Consider the following 22,080-nt stretch of genomic DNA (forward strand, 5'->3'; position numbering starts at 1 on the left):
CGTTTTACCAATTTAGCAAATTTTTCATTATACGGGGTGTCCGAGAGACGCTTGCTTATGTGTTTATTAATCTTAATACGTTTGCACAATAAAATGGGCGCTGCTACGCGGGAATTTAGACTGTATATGCGTCGGGTCATACCCATGTGACGTGGCGTATTCAATGTCTTGGAGGGAAAATAATTGCGCATGTGCAATAAATCTAAGATGGCTGCTCTGTGTTCTCACAGGCTCTAAGCTTGCATTGCCGCTTTCGCAAAGCTGTCTGTTCTGCATAATAAATAATGCTATAGTTATTATGAAGTAATGGGTGTAGTATAGAAACTCATGGTATACAGTGTAATCATTTATTACTGGGTTCTAAATTGTTTTCTCTTGCTTTTCATGTATCGTATCCTTTGGGCCTAGGAGGTGCTTACTACTCCATTTTGGAAGCCCCTACTGCGCAGGTCTCGTTGCAGAGGGAAAAGAACTCTGCAGCAGTGGAACCCAGCCAGCTGGCAGCCACAGTCAAGATGCTCCTGGGAACCTGACCTGCGACCTAGCTGAACGAAGCTGAACTGTACTACAAATGCAACAAATGTATACGAATATTGTATTCACTATTGTTACACGAAAGACATATGTCATGAGAACCTGGAATTTTAAGGGCGGGTACGGAAATTGAAATATTAAGCCTGAGAAAGTATACATTTTAGGTGGTGTGATGACTTAATCTCCTCCTTTGTCCAATCAAAATTCAGGGATCCCTAAACTTGCAACATTGCTAAAGTTTAGCTAGAGAAATTGTCCGACTTGTCCGAATAGCTGACCTGTCACTGACCCAACGCACTCTATAGGTGACTGATACAGAGAGCTGCGGAGCAATCTGTTGGGAGGTTCGAGAAGCCCATTTCGGGGTTATTGACAAATTGGAAGTGCTGGCGAAGCACTTTGCTGGGTGGTTCGAGAACCCAATCGGGGTTATTGGCAGATTCCTTGCAGAGAGGGAGTAGCGCAGGCATTGCAACCGAAGCTGCGGGTGTTGGTCGTACCCTTTGGTGAACCCGGTCCTGATCCAAATTCTGGGGTTATCCTGTCCTGACTGTCTATGAGCTGTACCTGCTCGCCTTCTGGCACCTAAGTCCTTGAGGGTTCCTTCCCGTCTTTTCAAACTGACCCGTGGCCAGGGTTGGTCTTCACACTATCCTAGGTAAATATAGTTTGTGTGGGTGATTGCTTATCTATATTTGCATTTCAATTCTCGAATATTTCAAAGCGTACTTGCATATGTTCCCTTTTCTCCCCTGTCCCTTTATAAAGGAGATTTTCATGCATTACTTGTCTATTAGCATGTACCGCTTTTCGACCTACCTCTAGTTAATGCTAAATCATTTCTATTTTAGTATATGTTCCTTATCTTACCCTCCCTTTAGGAGATAAGCTGAATTTAATAGTATGTTCCAATCTTACCTACCCTATAGTATTTGAGCTAAAATTGAATCTCGAATTGCAATCAGTTTCTTTAACTGCTATAAAGACTCTTGGATATAGCATGTTCTCTTTCTTTACCCTCCTTTAATCAATGTTGTGAAAGATTGTTTTTCTAAATATAGCATGTTCCTTGTTTTTACCTTCCCTTATTCAAAGTTCTTAAATGCTTAGCATAATCTATCTTTTGCATAGCTATACACTTTTAATGATCTTGATTATAGATAGCTTAATATGTTTTAATCTTATGCTCATGACATGACTTAGGCGCCTTGATGCCCATTGGGCTAAGTTTGCGCACGATAAGACCCCTTTTATTATATGATGATGATTACATAAAGTTTTGAACCTACACAGTCTCTGTGGTTATTTCATTTTTACAAATGTTGTAAATGTTCTTGACTATCTGATTTATAACTCAACTCCCTGATCCTAGGTGATTATGTTCCTAGTGTCTACATTGCTAGGTTATAGATATAGGAATCAGAAGTATAGAAAATCTCAAGTTATACTGATAGTAGAGCGTGAGTTACCCAAGGTGAATGTTACGGTGAATCAAAAATTATGGGCCCAGGTTAGTATTAGTAAAAATATCCTGCGCGCTCTATCAGTAACCGCTCTAAAAGCATCTTTCATTTCCCTTTCTTCCGCTCCAGGTACCTACACTGTCTATTGCCTTTTGCCTTACACTGAACCAGCCCTATATCAAGCTACATTTTGATGTGTATACACTTACCACCTACCTGTCACAGCGATTTTACACAGTTTTTACCTTTTACAGAAAAAAACTGTATCAAGCTATCATGTTGTAGTGCTATGGGTTGCTTCTGGAGCGCTCTCTATCTCCTCGTTATGCAATGGTTGGATTTCTACCCCTGCACATCTCTGGACTTAAACTAACACAGTTTTAGTATTTTCAATGAAAATGTAGTACTCCAGAGAGATACGTTGAGGAAGAAGCCAAATGGCATTGGATCCTCATTGTAGGAGACATGTGCAGTTGGGTATTTGCCACACAGTTTAGTTTTGAACAGATCTGCTACTTTGTGGAATTATAATGATATTCCTGGATATAGTGATTCAGGTGGTAGCAAAATGATATATTAAAACTGCACTCTCATTGTTGTAAAAAGTGCACATCATTCTAATAACTGTAGACTGGTAAATTTCCAAATTGGCTAATTGCCAAAAAAATGAACAATTTACAATTTTCTTTTTGCAAAACGCACGAGAATCGGTACTGCATACCATTCTGAAAAATGGTCTTGAAATTCTGTCATCTTTGTCCACTGCAACCAGTTAAGGAACAGTACGCAGGGAGACACCAGAACAAACAGTGCACCAGAAAAGGAGGATTAGGGAAAGGGGGAAGATAAGGGACTGTGTTTGTGGTTTGAGGTGGAGAGCGGAGCGGAAAGATTCAGATGTAAAAGAGAGCTAAGGGATGATGATGAGGGACAAAAGGTGTTCTAGAAGGAGGAAAGCAGGGAAACAGAGGAACATTGGTGTTTGGAGGACCTCTACAAAAGCAAAGCAACACAGTGCAGGAGATAGGGAAAAGTAACTGTTTTGGAGAGCTGAAAAAAAAGTTGAGGCATAGGGTGAGGCGGTGGGTCTCAGTGTGAAAATGAAAAAAGGATCTATGGTCCAAACAAAAAATGGACTTAAGGATATGTTTGAAGACGGGACATTGCCAATTTGAATCTAACAATTTGGTGAATGTCATTCATTTACAAAAAACGTGGTAACTGATTAAGTGGAAAGGTTAATTAAGTTGCCTTTTTCCTCTCAATCACGTATGTCTTAAAGTGCTGCGGACTCTGGCCAAGGTGGTGGCAAAAAGACATTACAAGACCGGGTTGATGGTTGAAAGACAAGCCAATATAATGAATATAAAAATAGGGGTTTCTGGAAAAAATTGCTGAGTACTTAGGAAGTGGATCATCCCCATTCACAGCAAGCGGATGAAACATCAGTGTGTATACGGAGTGCACCCAAAAAATTATTAATCTCTACATGGAAAGGCATTAAATGCATTTAAAATAAAATATACAATCCATATTTAACTATGATACCATTATACTGAACTACAGTGTAAAACTGACCTAAATGCTAACTAATGAGAACGTATTTGTGATGCATTCTGAAAGATCCAATGAAAAATATAAAACATTTGCTTGAACGCTGGATGTATGTTTATTTTTCAACACAGAAAATCCATACTGTATTTAGAAATTACAAAAAGCAAAAAGTGTATCAAACAGTCAGAATTGTTTCTATAATACATCTACATCTGTCAAATCACAGCTGAATAGGTAGAGTAAATTACTACACTGATACAACAGATCAGTTCAAGTAAATCATATTCGAGTTTTTCCCTATTCATGAATTGCTTCCTTATATGGGAAACAGAGCTTTAGTGCTCAGTTCCTTACATGTTATGGATATCTACATGTGACTACCCAAGCCAGAGATAGGCTAAGAGCAGCTGCCCCCAGGTGTGAGGACAAAATTTCACCTAAACAAAAATCCCTGACTGAGAATTTCCAGTCTGATCAACTTTTCCAATTATCTAAGAGCAATCAAGCCTTCTCAACTCTCAAACCCCTGTATCTCTGGCACAAAAGCATAACTTGTTTCTTCGGCCATTTTAGAGACGCGCACGGCTACAATACTGCCTCTGTTCTGGATGAACTGGATAAAAAGGCTTCCCTCCGAAGACTGTCTGAATATCTGAACTATTCAGAAAAGGGGGTGGAATATCTGAACTGGCACACCTTTAATGTGGCCTTCAATTGGAAGCATGGACTTTCACTGTAGAGAATCCACCGTTCTTCATTTCATGCATACGAGTCGACCCCCATGGGGTTTTTTATTTTGTAAGAAATATATATATATATTCTTTTGGGGGGGGGAAGAGGGTGCCTCGTGCGATTGCGCCCATATTGTGTGCACTATCACGCCCCCAGGGGCAAACAATATATATATCTATATATATCAGCCAAGATAATGGTCTGCCAGACCGAATCATATCCGAGTGAACCATTGGTGTAACCATTGCGGAGAATACTCTGTCTCTGGCACGGTTACACTCCTTCGACTGCCCAGCACAGTAAGGACGGTCAGAGGCTGACATCTATGTCTGTCCACCTAATTTAGATGGGTGGTAGGGGACAGTGAATATGTCTAATGACCCCCTCGCCGTAGAAGCCATCTCCCATGGTGAGGGGACATTTTTTTTCATACTTTTAAGGGGAAAATCCTGCATTGAGATTTTGATTTTCACATTTTAAAGAAGGAAAAAAAGTGTGACAGATGGCTGTGTCATGTTGATGGAGCCTTGCTTCAAACTTTAAAAATCACTGACAGGAACCGCTGTTCTTGCCAATGCTTTTGAAATGACAGCCAGCTTGGCAGTCATTTCTAAATTTGGCAGGTGGAGTAGTATTGGCCAGGCAGAGAATACTCCATCTGTCAAAATGTAAATCTGACCCTTAGCAAGAACTTCAACTTTTTTTTTGCAAACTAAACTTGCATTGATTCTGCTCATTTTCCCATAATGACCTGCAAAACTTGAGACTGCTTAAATGGCTAAGATCACCAATTTTTTTACATTTTGTGTTGGAAGTTTCAAGAATCTGTTGAAATCCATAAATTGACAGTCACCCAGCATCCCCACGGGACTCGACATTAAAAGGGATCCCAATTTCTGTGGCTGGCCCGAACACCAAAGACTAGAAATGCATAAAAAAAATATTACATGGAGTCCTCAAATTTTTCCACTGAAAATTAAACCTTTTTTGAAATGGGGTTAGCTGTGGATTTTGCTTAGTGGCAATTCCTGGAGTTTCCATCATAGTTCCAGTTAGAAAATGGGTTTCTGGTTGGCAGAGGTATGCACCCGGTCCATGCAGGAACAACAATCCTAGTCAGGGTAAGTCAGATACACACCCTAAATTAACTTGTGGTCACCCTCTGGGAGATTGACACAGAACAGTCAGAGTTAAGACGCAATGCGTAAATATTTGTGCAACACTTCAAACAGTAAAACAGCGAAAACACCAAACAAAAAGATACCACGTCAACGAAGACCCGGTGTTTGAGCAGGGGAGGCGATGCCTCGGCGTCAATTCCTTTGGATGAAGGTGATGTGTCGGTTCCGAGTCACGCAAGTCGGATATGCGTTGCCGGTGAACCCCAAGATGGAGAAGATATGTCATCGTCGAGCCACGCAGGTCGAGGATGCGTCGGGAACTGGAGGCGAGGCACCACACAATCAGCGAAGTCTTCGGGTCTTCCAGCAACAGCGATGCATTGGCGTTGAAGGTGACATGTCAATTCCGAGCCACGCAACAACAGCAATGCATGGATCATTGGAAGTTGCTGCACTTTAGATCCACTTCCAAGAGCCCAAGACAGGATTGGCACCAGATGGGAGAGTACATGTGTTGGTGATGAGTGGAATTAAGTCTTTGATGTCCCTGAGACTTCCAACAGAAGGCAAGCAAACAAGCCATTTGTGTCACTTTGGTTCTGGGGTGGAGAGATGCAGGTCCAGTCCGTCTAACTCTAAGGCAAGATGGCAGCAGGAGTCCAGCAGAGCAGGAGTCCAGCAGAGTGGCAACCCTTGTAACAGCACATCAGTCCTCTTTCCTGGCAGAGTATCCACAGTTCCATAAGTCTACTGATTTGATATTGTCAAGGGTCCAGTACTTGTACACAGTTGTGCGTTTGAAGTGGGGGCAACTTAACAGAGAGGCCTTTGAAGTGCACAGAATCTCTGCTCTTCCTACCCTGGCTCCAGACTCACTACAGGGGGTATGTAGCCCTTTGTAAGGGGACAGGGTACAGCCCTTTTAGTTGTAAGTGTCAGCTACTCTCTCCCATCCTGTACAGGATGGCCCATCAGGATGTGGATGGACCAATAGCCACACCTATGCTCCCTTTGTGTGTGGCTGTCTGAAGAGAATGCATAACGCCCAGCTATCACCCACCCCATACATGTATTTAGACACAGGCAGAAGGCACCAAATGGCTAAAGAAATAAACACCCAACTTTCTAAAAAGGGCATTTTCAGAATTACTATTTGAAATCGAACTACACCATAAGTCAGGATTTTAAATTGTCATTTCAGAGACACCACAACTTGGGGGTCCCATGTCTTCCCAATTGGAAAGTGCACTTATAAGATGTAATGAGGTAATTCCAATGTTAACCTATGAGAGAGATGGGCCTTGCAGTAGTGATAAACTAATTTAACCCCTTCGCTGCTAGGCCTTTTCCACCCTGTGCTAAGTCTTTTTTGGCTATTTGGGGTAGTTTGTGCTTAGACCCCTGTAACTTTTTGTCCACATAAGGTATCCATGCCAACTTTGCGTCCCTTTCTTCCAACATCATGGGGATTTTAAAGGTATCCAGGGTTTGTTGATTCCCATGGAGAGGACCCAGAAATTAGCAAAATACAGATGCGTTTTTTTTGTTAAGAAAAAATTACTGCAGAAGTAAGTGTCTGGTTTTACCCCTGCAAATGATATCAACAAAGGGTTTGTGGTGCTGAAATCAAAATCTTCCCAGCTTTCAGGGACAAACAGACGTTTGTCAGAAAACCACAATTTGTTACACAGTTTTGGCATTTTACTGGGACATTGCCTATTTTTGCCATTTTTTGTGCTTTCATCCTCCTTCTAGTTAGTGGTAGAAATGGGTATGAAAGCAATAATGGATCCTGGAAAGCTATACATTTCAGAAAAGTAGACAAAATTCTGAGTTCAGCAAGGGATAATTTGTTTAGATCCTTCAAGGTTTTTTTATTGAAACTAACAGTTGAAAATAAGAAAAATTGAAAATGAGTTGAAAAAACCTACAATTTGGTCCAACGTTTTCACCTGTAACTTCTTCTAAGTATGACAGATGTTTTAAAGCAATACACTGTTACATCTGCTGGACCCTTCTGGTTGTGGGGATATATAGGGCTTGTAGGTTCACAAGAACCAAAGAAATCCAGAGCCAATAATGGAGCTGCGTCTTGCAATGGTTTTTAATTGTGTACCAGGTATATAGCAATTAATTTGGTAAAATATAAAGAGTGAAAAATAGGTATCAAGGACACCTATGTATTTCCGAAATGGGAACAAAATATAGAGTTTAGAAGCAGTAGCTATTTGCACATCTCCGAAATTGTGGGTACCCATACTAGCATGTGAATTATAGGACATTTTTCAAAGTGATTTCTTTTTTACACATTGTCTTACATTTGGAAGGCAGAAATGCATAGAAAGTCACCCAGAAAGGGTTTCTGGGTGAAATTACCTAGTGAGAGCGGCACAACACATGCAACTCTGGACTCCCCTGATTGTTTATTTTTCAAATATTTTCTAGGCTTCCCTACTTGCTGGCTGAGCTAGGACCCTATATCCACAGCTACCAACTTTGCAAAAAAAAAGGTTTGGTTTTCAGTGGAAAAATGGGAGGTGTCCATGTTGCCTTTGTGACTCGTTTCCGGTCATGTGCACCAGGCCTACCCACACAAGTGAGGTACCATTTACATCAGAAGACACGTGGGAACACAGAATAGTAGAACATTTGTTATTGCCATTTGTATAATGCTGGATTTGTGCCTCCAAACATACACCAGCATGAAAGAAGGAAGATTTTGAAAATTGCCCTCTGAATCTCATTTAACTATAGCTATCTGCAAATACAGAGATGTACAAATAACCACTGCTCCTAAACTCCATATCTGGTGCCCATTTCAGAAAGACATAGGTTTCTTTGATACCCATTTTTCAATCTGCATATTTCCAATGTGAACAGGACTATCTATACTCAGTCTTGGTACACAATGAAAGACCATAGTACGGTGCTGCTCAGTTGTTGGCTCTGTGTAACATGGGTTCTTGGACAACCTAAAAACCCAATATGTCCCAACAACCAGAAGCGTCTAGCAGACATAACGGTATATTGCTTTTGTAAATCGACCATTGTGACAAAAAGATACAGATGATAAGGTCACAAATGGTTGTTTTTTCCTACTCATTTTCAATAATTCTTATTTCAACAGTAAGTTTATTTGTGAAAAACTTGAAGGATCTACAAATAAGACCTCTTGCCGAATCCAGGATATTGCCTACTTTTCAGAAATCTATAGCTTCCCTGGATCACCCACAGGTTCCACATCGTTTTCCACCACAAAATGGAAGTATGTAAAAGAACAAAATATATGAAACATTAGCTACCTCTTTGAAAAATGCCAAAACGGTGGTAATAAAAGTAGGTATTTTTCATTCACCTCTGTATGTTCTTGAACGCTATAAAGATGGTGACTTCAGCACAGTAGACCTCCGTTGATGCCCTTTTTAGAAAAAAAGGCACTTTTTTTTGCAAAAAATCTTTTTGCATTTTCCCACAAAACTAAAAATGTATCTATATTTTGCTTATTTACTCACTCCCCTGTGGGGGAATCCACAAACCCTGGTTACCTTTAGAATCCAAAGGATGTTGGAAACAAGGACGCACATTTAGCGTTAATAGCTTATGTAGAAAAAATGTTATGGAGCCTAAGCGTGAATTACTCAAAATAGCCAAAAAAGGGATCAGCACTGCGTTGGAAAGGCCTCAGCAGTTAAGGGGCTAAGACTATAGCCAAAGAGAAAGCCCCCTCATCGGAGGGCCACCTAGTGGAGTTCTCTATGACATATGCAGACACATTTGCTCCCATTCTGGTAAAGGTATACAACCCAGCATAAGACAGACATGGTCTCTCTGCCACCATATGCAAAGCATTGACATTGACATGCCTGAACATGGCAGAGAAGATCTAGAAATGGCTTTATATCATCCACTATCACCAATGCTTAAGATAAGATTATAAAATCCTAAAAAATGTCCTGGCAAACAGAATGTTCCTTATGTCTCTGATAATCCATCCTGACCAATACAGGTTTATCTGAGTCACAATACAGCAACGAACATCAGGAGACTGATGGGGATCGTAGATGAGGCAGTGAACATTTCTCCTCATGCAGTGATTTTATATATAGATATTGAAAAAGTGTGTGATAAATTGAATTCCAAATATCTCTATGCTCTAGTGTAGAACATGGTGCTGAGGAAAGAGTTTCAGACATGGGGTTTCCTGTTATATACCTATTCAACAGCTAGAATCAGAATAGTAAAGGAAATGTCAGCTGCATACCCAGGGGGGGCTGTTTGCTGTCTCCACTCCTGCTCGCTATTACCATAGAACAGTTTGTCCATAGACTCTTATAAGGCAGGGATATTGCAGGAATCTGAGTCGGCACCAACACCCACTAAATCTGATTATATGAGAATTATTTAATTTCTGTACATAGACAGCATACAAGCACATGCCACACAAGTAGGAAGGAAATGTGGATAAACTACCAAGTTCACGCTATACAAAACTCGGGGGGAAAAATTGAAGCTTGTGACAACTTTTACGAGGTGTCTGGTCTTACCGCAACTCAACATCCCAAATTCTTCACCAATCAAGGTGGAAGGAGAGGACCTAACTGGGACTGAAAAATTCACCTATCTAGGCAGTACTATCAGTCATGCTGTAGGTGCAGCAGGTAGTGACATCACGGTCAGACTGAACTAGGCCAGGAATCCCTTCGGGATGCTTATCAATGTGTGGAGGTCATCTCAGAACAGCACAAAAACACCAAGCTGGGGTTTTACCAGAGCTGCGTTCTGTCCTTTCTTGTATGGATCAGAATGCTGGCAGGTGATGAAAAGCTGCATCACCAAGCTGTCAGTCTTCCACACCAGTAACCTGAGAAGAATCTTGCAAATTTTGGTTGCAAACCATCTACAAAGAGGAACTGCTCATCCAAAGCAAACAAGCGAGCATGGACACCATCAAATGAGAAAAGGATGGAGATAGATATGGCATACAATCAGAAGAGAACAATACTCCATCACAAAAATAGCTCTTCACTGAACCCCAGAAGGCAAACAGGAGAGAAACAGGCCAAAGAGCACCTGTAGATGAACAGTGGAAACCGAAATGAAGACTGAACCACAGCTAGGGCACCGTACAGAAATGTTTTCAAGATAGACAGAAGTGGAGGTCCCTTCATTGCTGCCCTACATGGCAGTCAGCATAACTGTCAGTAAGTAAGTCTGATCTTAAATTGAATTAGAGCAAATCTGCCTTATTTCAAGTACAGCTGGGCGTAGAAGCATACGCATTGTCAGAAATGGCACAAAGGTTGAACAGGGTGGCATTACTGAGATTTTCTAGACGACAATGTGAGACACGGAATAACAGTGATCAGAACTACTGTACATTTTTGAAAACCATTGTCTCTTCTCAGTTGCCAGGAAGATTGCCAATTTTAAAATGCAGACAATGGTGAGTTTACTTATTTTGCAAAACTCCTGGTAAAAATCCCAATGGTCATTTTTAGGGAGCTTGACAAAATGTTTACAGGCTTAATATGGGACCCCAAATAAAGAATAGCACTACCAAAACGGAAATGACCAGTCACAAAAGGTAGATTGGTAGTGCCAGATTGCAAGATATACTATATCACTACACAGCTACAGTGGGCAATGAGATGGGTGAATGAAAGGATAACAGGAGCATAGAAAGGGAGATTACAAACACACCACCCCTACTAGAGCTAATACACATTCTCGTAGGAACGAAGTAGGGTTCAAAGAATCAACAAAGGGCACCTACTGCCTTCAAATATTACTGGATGAATTATCTGCTGAGGATAAAAACAAATCCCCAAAGCATCAGGCTTCCTCCTATCAGAATTGTAGCTCTTCAGCACAAAGTTACTTGAGAAGGGAGTAAAAGGAATAATTCAGATGGAGATGTGTTTGAGAGAGGCACACTTAGAAAATACCATGACCTAGTGGACTATGTAATTCCAAAAGGGCACTTTCTATAGCAAGGAGTAGTGAATGTCACCTTACAGAAAATTCATAAAGCAGGACAAATGCTACCATCCACGCACAGAGCTGAAACTAAATTGAACGATATCGTGCAAAGCTATAAAAAATTACTGTTATATCAATTTTACTACAACAATGGGTAATTTGAGAGTAAAGTGGAAAGTGGACATCTGTAGACATCCAGGCGGCAGAGAATAGGAGAATATAGTGGATAAGGCACCTACATTATCGGGGAACGTAAGGTTTAACCTAGCATATCTCAACTACCTAAACAGGACTTCGATTGAGTTTAAACGAATGAATACATTTTACATGAATGCACATGCAAGTTGCCACTGAATTAATGACAGACACATTTCTTTCACATGACATGGGCCTGCCCAAATCTGAAAATCTATTGGAAAATATTTACAGGATTAGTCAATAATGCTGCAGATAGTAAAATTGATTGCACTGGTAAATCATGCCTATTAGATGTCTAACCTCATCCCAAATAAAGAAAGTTTATAGGGCTAGAACTGGTGGTAGCGAAAAGTCATATAGCAATGGGGTGGAAAAGTAGAGGTGCACCATGCACCGTTAAATGGCAAAGGAAAGCACTGAAGTAGACAGATCAAGAAAGCACCTCCGCCACGTGGAAAAGGCAAGAGGTTTGAGAAAACCTGAACTTGTGCAAGCATTAGATGCAATCATTTAGTTTACAGTGGATTAAAATACACACTAATAAGCCATTTATCATGATGCACGAGAGAAAGAAAGAGCTGACCACAATTCGGGAACATCAGGCCCAAAGAACCCATATGGAGAATCAAAGTAGACCTATTAACACTGGAGATACTGGACATGGCAGTATCTGCTACTCTCTCCTGCAACAGGTGGGGTTTTCCCCAGATCGTAATCACAAGGATAACAGGAAAAAATAAATATGTACTTAAGTTCTTTGTAAAGAGTTAAATGTATTTTATTGTAGGTCTTGAACATTTTATAGTTGGTATCACAACGGAATATGTTGTAAAGATGAATCAACACAGATAATCATTAGGGAAACACACTGATGCAATTACCAAGGTGGGTTGTAGTATTATAATAGTATGAATGTATTTATAACGTATATTTTTAATGATGTATACAATAATAAAAGTAAAACAATAAAAATTAAGTAAAAAAATTAATGGGTAATTGGTGTAAAGTATAGGGATGAAAATTCACTTGGGAGCGAGGGGACTTAAACCCACTTGTCCCAGACACCCTTTTATTTTCATCTGAATTATTTTGTCAAGTTTCCCATCTGTCAGTTTTGTTATATAACCACTAAGGTGGTTTAAAAAGAACTGTATTTTAATAACCCATTAAAAAAATAATTAATTAAAATGACACCCTATAATTGTAGTTATTCCTTCAGTCTATTCCCTTAACTTCTTCCTGTAGATTTATTTTTTAATTTCAAAAATGTTTTTATTTTCTCCATAGCACAACTTAAGCAAATAAAACATCCAGTTGTAGCACCCACCTACAACAAATGCCCCATCACCCAACCGATTCCATCCCACAACCAGGACCACTTGCATATACAACTAAAAGTTCCATCACATATCAGTCCTCGAAGGGCATAGGTATGCCAGACCAGGATACAACAATGTGGTCGACTAGACCCCCAGCCCTCAGTGATTGTGGAAAAATAAAGCCTCTATAATCCTTGGTTAGAACCGGGGACTCTAACCTAGTGAAAAGTTGAGATTTGTTCAGTAGGTCATATCGTATGTTAATTTCTAATGCCCCAGCAGGCTCTTGTGTTTAGGTCTCCAAAGTTCGTATGTTAGTGTGGTGTTTTACCCCAGAAAAACAAGGTGGTGTGGTTGGCTGCCACAAATAGTGAGAGTTCGTCTTAACTGTTGCAGAGTGAAGCAGGTATATACCCTATGATGGCAATCGGTTAGAGCAGGTTGACTATGCTCTGGCCGTGGATCTGCAAGTTGGCAGTGAACACCTTATCCCAAAAATCTCCCAGCCAGGAACAAGACCATAATATAAGTAGAATGGCAGTGAAAGAAAGCTTTATAGAATATTTCTTTACTTTGGCCATGTCAAGAGAAGTTGTTGGTACAAATAAATATGTATTTCCATTGTTTAGGATCAAGTGTTATTTTGAGGTCCTTTTCCCACTTGATCTGTAAGGGAGAATTGCATGTGGTTGTTGGGGAGTCAAAAAGGTTGTAGATCTTAGAGACTGGTGTCTAGTAAACGTTAGCTGTTGGAGGATTTTTTCAAAAGGCATATGCTCCATAATGGCATAATATTGAACACCACTTTGAACTAACCAGGGCTAAATCTGTAGACAGTGGAAGCGTTCAGTCTCAGGAATCTCATATTCATCTTGATTTCCTCAAAAAACTTCAGGGTGTCATTAGAGTGCAAGTGCCGAAGGCACCCCTTAGACTACCAGATCTGGAAGTCTGGAGTCTATGTATCCAGAGACAGTAGCTAATTTTCTGAAGGAAAGGGCTCTAGGAAAAGATGGAAGAGATGTGGGGAGAGGGGCAGCCCAGACAAGTGCCTCTGTGTATATGTACTAAAGCCGAGGTTTGGCCATTGACTCTGCCTCTTGCCCAGGGTTGAAACAGAGGGAGGTTATCCAACAAAGAACTACAGTTCCTCAGGACATCAAACATCTTGCCCCAGCCCACCCTTTCAAACACATTTTCTTTAGCATGAAGTGAAGGTAGGACCTTAGCATTACTCTTATTTTAGCTTGTTGTTCAATTGAGAATAAATCCTACCTATACAGGATAGATTAGGTCGGGCAACAAATAATCTAGCCAAATAGCTAGGACTTTAGCAATAATCTTGAGGTCCAAATTGTGTAGAGAAATGGGCCTATAGCATGGCAAGAGAGTGGAGTCCTTGCCCGATACAGAAATCAGTATGATACAGGCTTCAACCATACTCAGAGAAGCACTCTTGCAGGTGTACAATTAATTGAATATGGCTATTAATCACCAAAGTTAGTGGGATGGATAAAGACCTCAGAACACCGGTGGAATACATGAGAATATGGGGGGACCAAACAATACGTAAATACACATTGGTATTCTGCAATATTGCCCTAATTGTGGCTAGAAGAGATGTGGTGTGCATATGGGGGAAGTGGTACAATACGACACGTGAATCACTGTGCTCAGAATATGGACTGGTGCTTAAAGGGGCAAGTTGTCATATTAGGCACGAGGATCACCTCAGAAATTCATCAAGATTTGGGGGCCCATGGAAAGAAATCATAGAGTCTGTTTAAGTAAGGAATTCAACGAATATGATAAATAGCTTACACATGATCACCCAGAAGTAGAACTGTTTGCTTGGATTAACCCTAAAGAGGGACATTTATGGCCAAAGCCTGTTAGTACATTGGATGTGATAGTAGGCACAAACAGAAACTAAGCTGAGGAGCAAGCCACAGCGAAATGCACTGAATTAGTTACCATGTTCTTGTTATTTACATTTATGTATGTATGCATATAATGATCAACTCTAACAAAAAATGTTTAAAAAAAATAAAAATAAAAAAAGATATGGCTGTTAAAATGGGAAGGAGTCATAGTCCCATTGTACATACATTTCAGCCAAGCGGCCCTTTGGATAAGAGCACTCCTAACATTATATACAGAAAGCAGTCTTTTTTCTGCTGTAGCAGTTTTTAAAAAAACATTTTATTAAGGACTCAAAATGCAAACAAGAACTTTTGGCTTTGTACTGTTTGTTTTTAGTAGTTTCAGTCAGAATCATTTTACTTCGGCTCCTTTTTAATCCCTTCGATGCTAATGACGGAACGGTTTCGTCATGAGCGTCGGTTGGCCTGTGCTCATGACGGAACCGTTCCATCATGAGCCCGTTGGCTCATTAGAACGTTCAGCACAGCGCAGGAATCTGCGCCGCGCTGAAGGTGTTAAAGACCTTTCCTCACCATTGTTTGCAGACGACTCAAAAAATGGCAGGAGATACATGCTCAAAGTTGGTAGAAACTCCCCTGAACTCCTAGTTTCTACTCAAAATGTAACTTTCAGGCAGCTCAACATTTTGAAATATGGTGCCCTGGGCCTTAACGTACATACATATCATGCATCAATTGTTCGTCATGTCCAACGTTTTTCCAAGACATTTTGTTTTGTTTTTAATTTAAAAAAAAATTTGGATGGATTTTTCTGACACATCTTCCTCAGTAACTTTTGCACCAGATCCTTCACTCAGAAGTGAGGAGTTCAGGAACTGAATTACAAGGTCCAAAAGTGAGAACGGTGCTCACTGATCAAGTTATGGGTTACCTGCAGACTTACAAAGGAGCACAAGTAAAGACTTACTTCCTTCGATGTGAGCCTGGGGATTCTTGTAGAGGTGTTCAATCCTTCCTGTATTGAAAGAGCTTGATCTGCGGACAATTCCATGTACCTGTAATTCAAAGGAAAAAAACATGAGCTACAGAATTAAACTAAGTAGTAACCAGAGCTAGTCTTTGGTTAGGTAGTGCCATGGCTGAAGCCAAGCTTGTCGCCCCTTCCACTCATCCTCTTTAATTATCTACGTGTCCCAGGTTGGAGGGAGACCTCCCCTCTGGTTGTCGGCGCCCTCAGCCCGGGCCCAGCTCTCAGATGCTAAAGGCCAGCCGTCACAGTAACATTTATAACAGAAACGATTAATGGAAAGATTAAGGTTTAGACCTCTTTTTGTCTTTCTTTTTGGCCTTCCGTGCTTATGAAGAGATTTTAGAGGGGAGGTATTTTATAGCACACTTTTGGGAGTGATGTGCAAAAACAGAAAACGATTTAATTTTTCAAACAGGTAAATTGTACTAAAACTTATTTTCTTTGTCGTTAGTGATGCACATGAATGAAAAAGGTATATTGAATGTTAGTGGGAATGGGAAAAAGAAGTTAAAAGAGAAAAAATGGAAAATGCAGGGAGATGGTGGGAGTGGTGAATGGAGCAGCCTACTGTGGCACAGGTTGGCACCAGCAAAAGCCTGGTTGAAATGGCTCTAGGACCCCAGAGGGGTGCTTGAAGGAATTTTAATATATGCCTGCAGGAGCTAGGTGAGGTGCCTTCGGAACTGCATTGTGAGCCTGTACGGCTTTGGAGAGGCCGACTTTGAATGCTAATTATTGAAACCAACTGTGCTGCATTTAAACTGAAATGACTCTTCTTTGTTGAAAAATATGGATCGAGTAACCGTCAAGCCCATTGCCCAAAAAACATTCCATTTTGAAACAGCCATCCATACCTGATAAATTAATTTTAAAGATAGAACTGAGTTTTGTGAATTAACACGAACTTTACATTACTACAAAAAAGGTGGTAAATATCAGTTCTTACATATTTCTAAAAATAAAACTGCAAACAAAAAGTCAGTAGTCTATGGAAGTGATATAGTTATCATAAATCATGACAGGGCACTCGAGGCAGATTAGATTATGTTTTAATACAACATTTACTCCATATCTACTCATTTTATTTATTTCATAAAGTAGGGAGGGGAGTTAAAGAACGAAGGAAAGAAAGAAAATAAATACGAAAATGGGTACACAGGGATTACACGTAAAAATAAGGAAAGACAGGAAAAACACAATAGTAGAACACAAAAACAAGATAAATGATTATCACAAAAAAAACCATTAGATCACGAAAACGAACGGTAAATGATGGAGAAAAATGACATAATGACAAAGAAAAAACGAAAAATAACTTTACCAATAGGATAAACCCATCTACAATGTACAAAACACAATCCCTAAAGCAACTAGTGCTCAACGTAGATTTTGAAGCAGGTAGGAGCAATGTGAAGAATGAGGAAGGTTGAAAGTACAGACCAGCTAAAGAACTTTGAATATTCTGTGGGGGTGCAGGAACATTTACTATATTTCTACTGAGAGTATTTATTACGTGACATTGGTAAAAGAGACATCAAGCAGAAAATTGATCTTCTAAATGAGAACTGTCATTGATTTCACAAAGCAAGTTAAACCCACAAAACAGTCAAAACGTAGCGGCTGTGCAACCAGTGAGCGTAGGCAAAATCAAATCCCGACAGCATGAACAGGGAAGGGAAGGAAATCCCTTCCAAATAAAATTACACGACCGCATAAGCTCAAGGCAGTCGCAGTTAGGAAGAACAACCAATGGGTATGTGATGAAACCAGCATTTTGCATTGAAGGATTCCTCCCCCGTCATCAATGGTTCATAGACAAGACACCTCCTAATTCAACTTGCGACTACGCTTGCCAGGGACAACATATTCCGTTCTGTGTCCATCGTCATCCCTGGACAAGTACAACTCTCGCTCCATGAGAGTATAATAGTCCATCACTCTCCGCCATCCCATAGACTCCAGGCTACCTTGCGCCTCCACCTCTGGGCTATTTCTCTCTGACACAATAGAACCCATTCCCAGGAGTAAGACACAACATCTAGGTCGGACCTCTACATCCAGAACACCCAGTATCGCCAATACTTGGTGTAGATGAACTGGTTTCCCAAATGCAGTAACTAGGGCACCCCTCCAACCATTCTCAATATCATTGGATGGCTGGGCATTCCCAATCTATGTGAAGGAGCGATTCTCTCCCCTTTGAATAGCAGGGGCACACCGAGCCTTTTTGAATGCCCATCAGCCAGAGCTTTTCAGATGTGAAGTAGGCCATGTGCAGGTAACTGATTTGAATCAGTGTTATAAAGCAGCGGCTCCTCCGCCAAGGCTGAGCAGCGTTGCCCCACTGCTCTTTGAGCACTGCAAAAGGAAAAATAAAATAATAACAAAGTTATATTAATTTCATTTTTAGCACAGAGCCACTGCCAGATTAGGGGGAGGGGGTGGGCTGGGATGTCGTCAGAGGGTGGAGGAGTGATTGGTGTACAATAAGCGCACATGATGATTTGGCCAGCCGTCTTGGGCCAGGCAAACAGTCATGCACACTTAGCATTTCTCCACCTGGCTGTGTTGCACAGCTGGGTGGAGAATAGTCTCAGGCTTACAGTCACTGACGAGCTGCAAACCAAGCCCCTCATACCAATTTCGACGCTGCTGTCATGCTGGTGGTAAGTAATTTTTCCCCCTCCCTCCCTCCCTCCTCCTGCCACCGTTCCCTAGCAACCGCCACTGGTGTTGTATCGTACTGTACAAATGTGTTTGGAGGTTTCTCATGACATGGGGTTTCTTATTGTAATGTTGCTTGGGTTACATTATCTTGGATTTACTTACCTGGTTGTGGAAAGTTGCTGCAGTGCATCTTCCAGCTCTCCTCTGAGTTGGATGTTCTGCTTCAGAACCCCGATTGTTGGTAAAGGCAGTTGAGCGGCTGATGCAGAGCTGAGGAGACACTGGCTGGTAGGCTCGTCAATGTCACTTCTTACTTATTAAAGAAAAACACAATTTTGAAAGAGAAGCTTTTGGTGTCTTTCTTTCAGTGGCCACAATAATCAGGCAAAGACAAGAGGAGATCGCCAGGAGTTTGGGTGCAATCTGTACCTCTCTCTCTAATAGTCATTAAGGGTCCCTACACTGCCGTAGCCCGTAAGTCAGATAGAGGATCTGGGCAGAGACTGCCAAGGAGCAGTATAACCTGGAAATACCATGGGGCACCAATAGGTTCCATAGTCAGCTTGGCCTTGAAGAGGCTTCAATCTGGGCGACTTTCGGGGCTTCTTCAGTGGGGTCAGCATCAACTCTTCAACTGTAAAAATGCAAAGAACAGAGTTCTGCAATGTGAATTCCTCTCCGTGCTCCTTGTATGATTTCATGTACTATTCTGATCAGACCTCTCCGAGCTTTGGAATACCTATAGAGAATGAACCTTTAAAGCCCTGTGCCTTAGCCGCACCAGCCAACCAGACACCTGTCTAGAGGGATACTTCTTGTGTGGAGATTATGAAACAAATGATGCATTTCAGGGCACTCCTCCAAGTCTACTACCTCTGGGAGAGATGCTGGAATCCTGGAGCTGTATATAAAGCAAACAACTAATCCAAAGGCAATAGGTTAGACCACTCCTATCTCCAAATAGCCAGTCGTTAATTATTAGCCTATATGCCACCCAGCAGTACAGGAGCATATTGGTCACACCCATCCCCTATCATATGTGTGTAGTGTGCATTTTGTTAGGAATTTCCTCAGTGTTTGCCCACCCAGAAGTAGGATTTGTAAGAGGTCTGCAACTTTTAAGAGGTCGAGATCAGAATTTCGTATGGGTAGTGTTGAAGAATATATAGCCAACAGGGGAGCATTATCATTTTATTGAGGGCAATCTGTCCTAGAACTTCCGGATGAGGAAAATTATCACCTTGCAGTCCTGCTAGTTTATGTATAGCCCTTGTTGACTTGTTCAAAGACCTCTACATTGAAAGAAGCTAGGAAGTGGATAGCAGCTCAGATTAGTATCACCTCTGCCATTTTCTTGATTCAGTGGTTACTTCCGGTGAAGGTCACAGAGCTTTCAACAATGAGCTATACCCAACTTTCTGCATTAAAGCGGTTCAGTGTTGAAGCCAATTGTGGGCAAAGCCTCCTTTCTCCTCCTTCATTGCAGTCAGGGCCAGGGTCCGGATAGGAGACAGACCTGGAACATGTTTCTGAACTGCTGAATGACACAGGAACTGTGCCTTTCCAGGCTGTCTACGCATAGAAGAGAGTTTGCCCTGACTTCGGGGCCTTTATAAGCGACTCTGCATACATGGACAAGTGGGGAAGAGAACAGTAACACAAACTGTAGAAAGATTAATACGTTAGCCAAGAGCAATGGGTATTATCCTCAATTGTATATACAAGCTGTCAACCAAATAATGACCAAAACTCAAGAGTTTTTGCTGCCTGGGCTTCTGATCGAAGGAGTGATATTGGAATTGCGGACTTCAAATCTTGCTTCAATGTCTTGTTTAGCTTTATGTACAGCGACCAAAGTATAGAATTCTTCAGCAACTATATTCTGCCCAATAGAAGCTTTTCAGAATGAACCTGAGCCCATCAACTTCTTCTTGGAATGGGTATGGACACATTAGTATCCTGACAACCCTGCTTTTAGGTTTGTGAACAAAATATGGTTTGCCACTGTGCACCACAAAAGACTATGGTTTAACATCGTTTGGACCAGACATTTTGCCTGTTCCAATTACTATTGTTCTGTCTCAGAGTGTGAGCTTTCAGCCCTGTCACAATATCTGAATTAAACATAGTACTGTAATGGCTTGCCTTTTTGTTTGAAAAAGCAGACTGACCTTTGGTAGCAATCAGGTACAGCACTCGATATTGTAGCAGGAGGGGAAATGCTTATCCACACGGTTTGAAGGGAAAAATGTTCTAATGAGAAGGTGGAAACTGATCCTTTGCTTTCTGGAGAAGGCTGCTCTTGCAAACGTGCATTGGAGCAAAACAGATTTCAGAAAATATGTCAATCAATGACAGTGTAGTGGTCTTTTTAAATCCCTACATGCATTTGGTCCAAAATGTTGCTAGTAACGCCCGGTTTAAGCTACCACACGTTTACCATCTGCACCGCACTTATCTTACACCGCAGCAATTAAATAGGATCGTCGCAACATATGTTACGAACTGCCCAAGGTGTGGTGAGGGGGTAGCAACAGTCACACATAGGACCTGGGCTTGCAGAGGGGTGATGGATTACTGACAGAAGGCAGTTGTTAAAACTATGACGAGGGACCGTCCTTAAACTGTGTAAGAATAAAACATGGTCTATTGGGGTTAATACCCAGGCCTAAAACAAGGAACAGATTTGAGGAAATGGGATTGCTTCTAGTTCAACAATGTGTAGCGAGACACTGGCTCTCTCGAGAACTCATGAGCTTCATGCATGGACTGCAGACCTAACCGAGTGGACCACTGCGGAAGACAGACGTCTGTCTGACATAAGAACACGAGAATGCGGAGGAGGACCGGACATTGTGGGGCGAAATGGTTAATCTGCTGACTGTAGGTCCAGATGCCCAACATGCACCCCCAAGAGGTTTAGAGAAAGTTCATCAGAGATAGGCGAGAGCACAGAAGAGGGCCATGAGGGAGAGGAGTGAGAGTGGACTAGGTAACTGGTGGACCCACCATGATGGGACATGTGCAGGTGGGACACGTACAGCTGGGATTTTGGGTGGATGGAAATGTCGCTCATTGTCCTGTTGGCACTGTGAATATATGATGTAAGGCCTCGGGGGGCTATAGTAAATGACACGCCTCTGGTACCATTGCAATGCTGTGTCCTTGCACGTTTTGTTTAATTATTACATAAGTGAAGACGGTAAAAGATATTTGAAAACATTTTTATTTGATACAATGTTTTCTGGAAAACAGATAAGGAAAATCGAACTAAATTTGTTTCTTCTGTTTCTGCCAAAATCTGCTGCGGGCTAAGACTGAGTGCTGACTGACTGACTACGCTATATTTCGTACCTGTAGAAACCAAAGACTTGAACTGCATCAGTCGATGAAAGACTGTGATTGCAAGAGTTTTAAGTTGTCAGCGCAGAATCCAATCTGCCAAGACACATTGGCAAGGACGTGTTAAAGGTTAGCATTGGTGATCAGGACGGCATGTGGACGCAGCCAGTGTGCCCTCCAAGAGTCTCACTTTCAGTAAGAAAACACGCTGGAAGCCAGATCTCCGCCCCCTCGGAGTTATGCACACAACCCGAAGAA

At 41.3% G+C, this 22,080-nt stretch overlaps 1 protein-coding gene across 1 annotated transcript in view; it reads right to left on the reverse strand.

Moving 5' to 3' along the window:
- The window catches only part of GMDS (GDP-mannose 4,6-dehydratase), a 1,789,479-nt gene that overhangs the window by 1,455,294 nt on the left and 312,105 nt on the right, over window positions 1–22,080 (reverse strand). The window contains exon 3 of the mRNA XM_086965061.1: window positions 15,751–15,838. Coding sequence (XP_086821187.1) covers window positions 15,751–15,838 — 88 coding nt within the window. The remainder of the gene's footprint in view (window positions 1–15,750; window positions 15,839–22,080) is intronic.

This window comes from Lissotriton vulgaris, chromosome 4_1 (assembly GCF_964263255.1).
Source record: "Lissotriton vulgaris chromosome 4_1, aLisVul1.2, whole genome shotgun sequence".
In the NCBI taxonomy this organism is placed as follows: Eukaryota; Metazoa; Chordata; class Amphibia; order Caudata; family Salamandridae; genus Lissotriton; species Lissotriton vulgaris.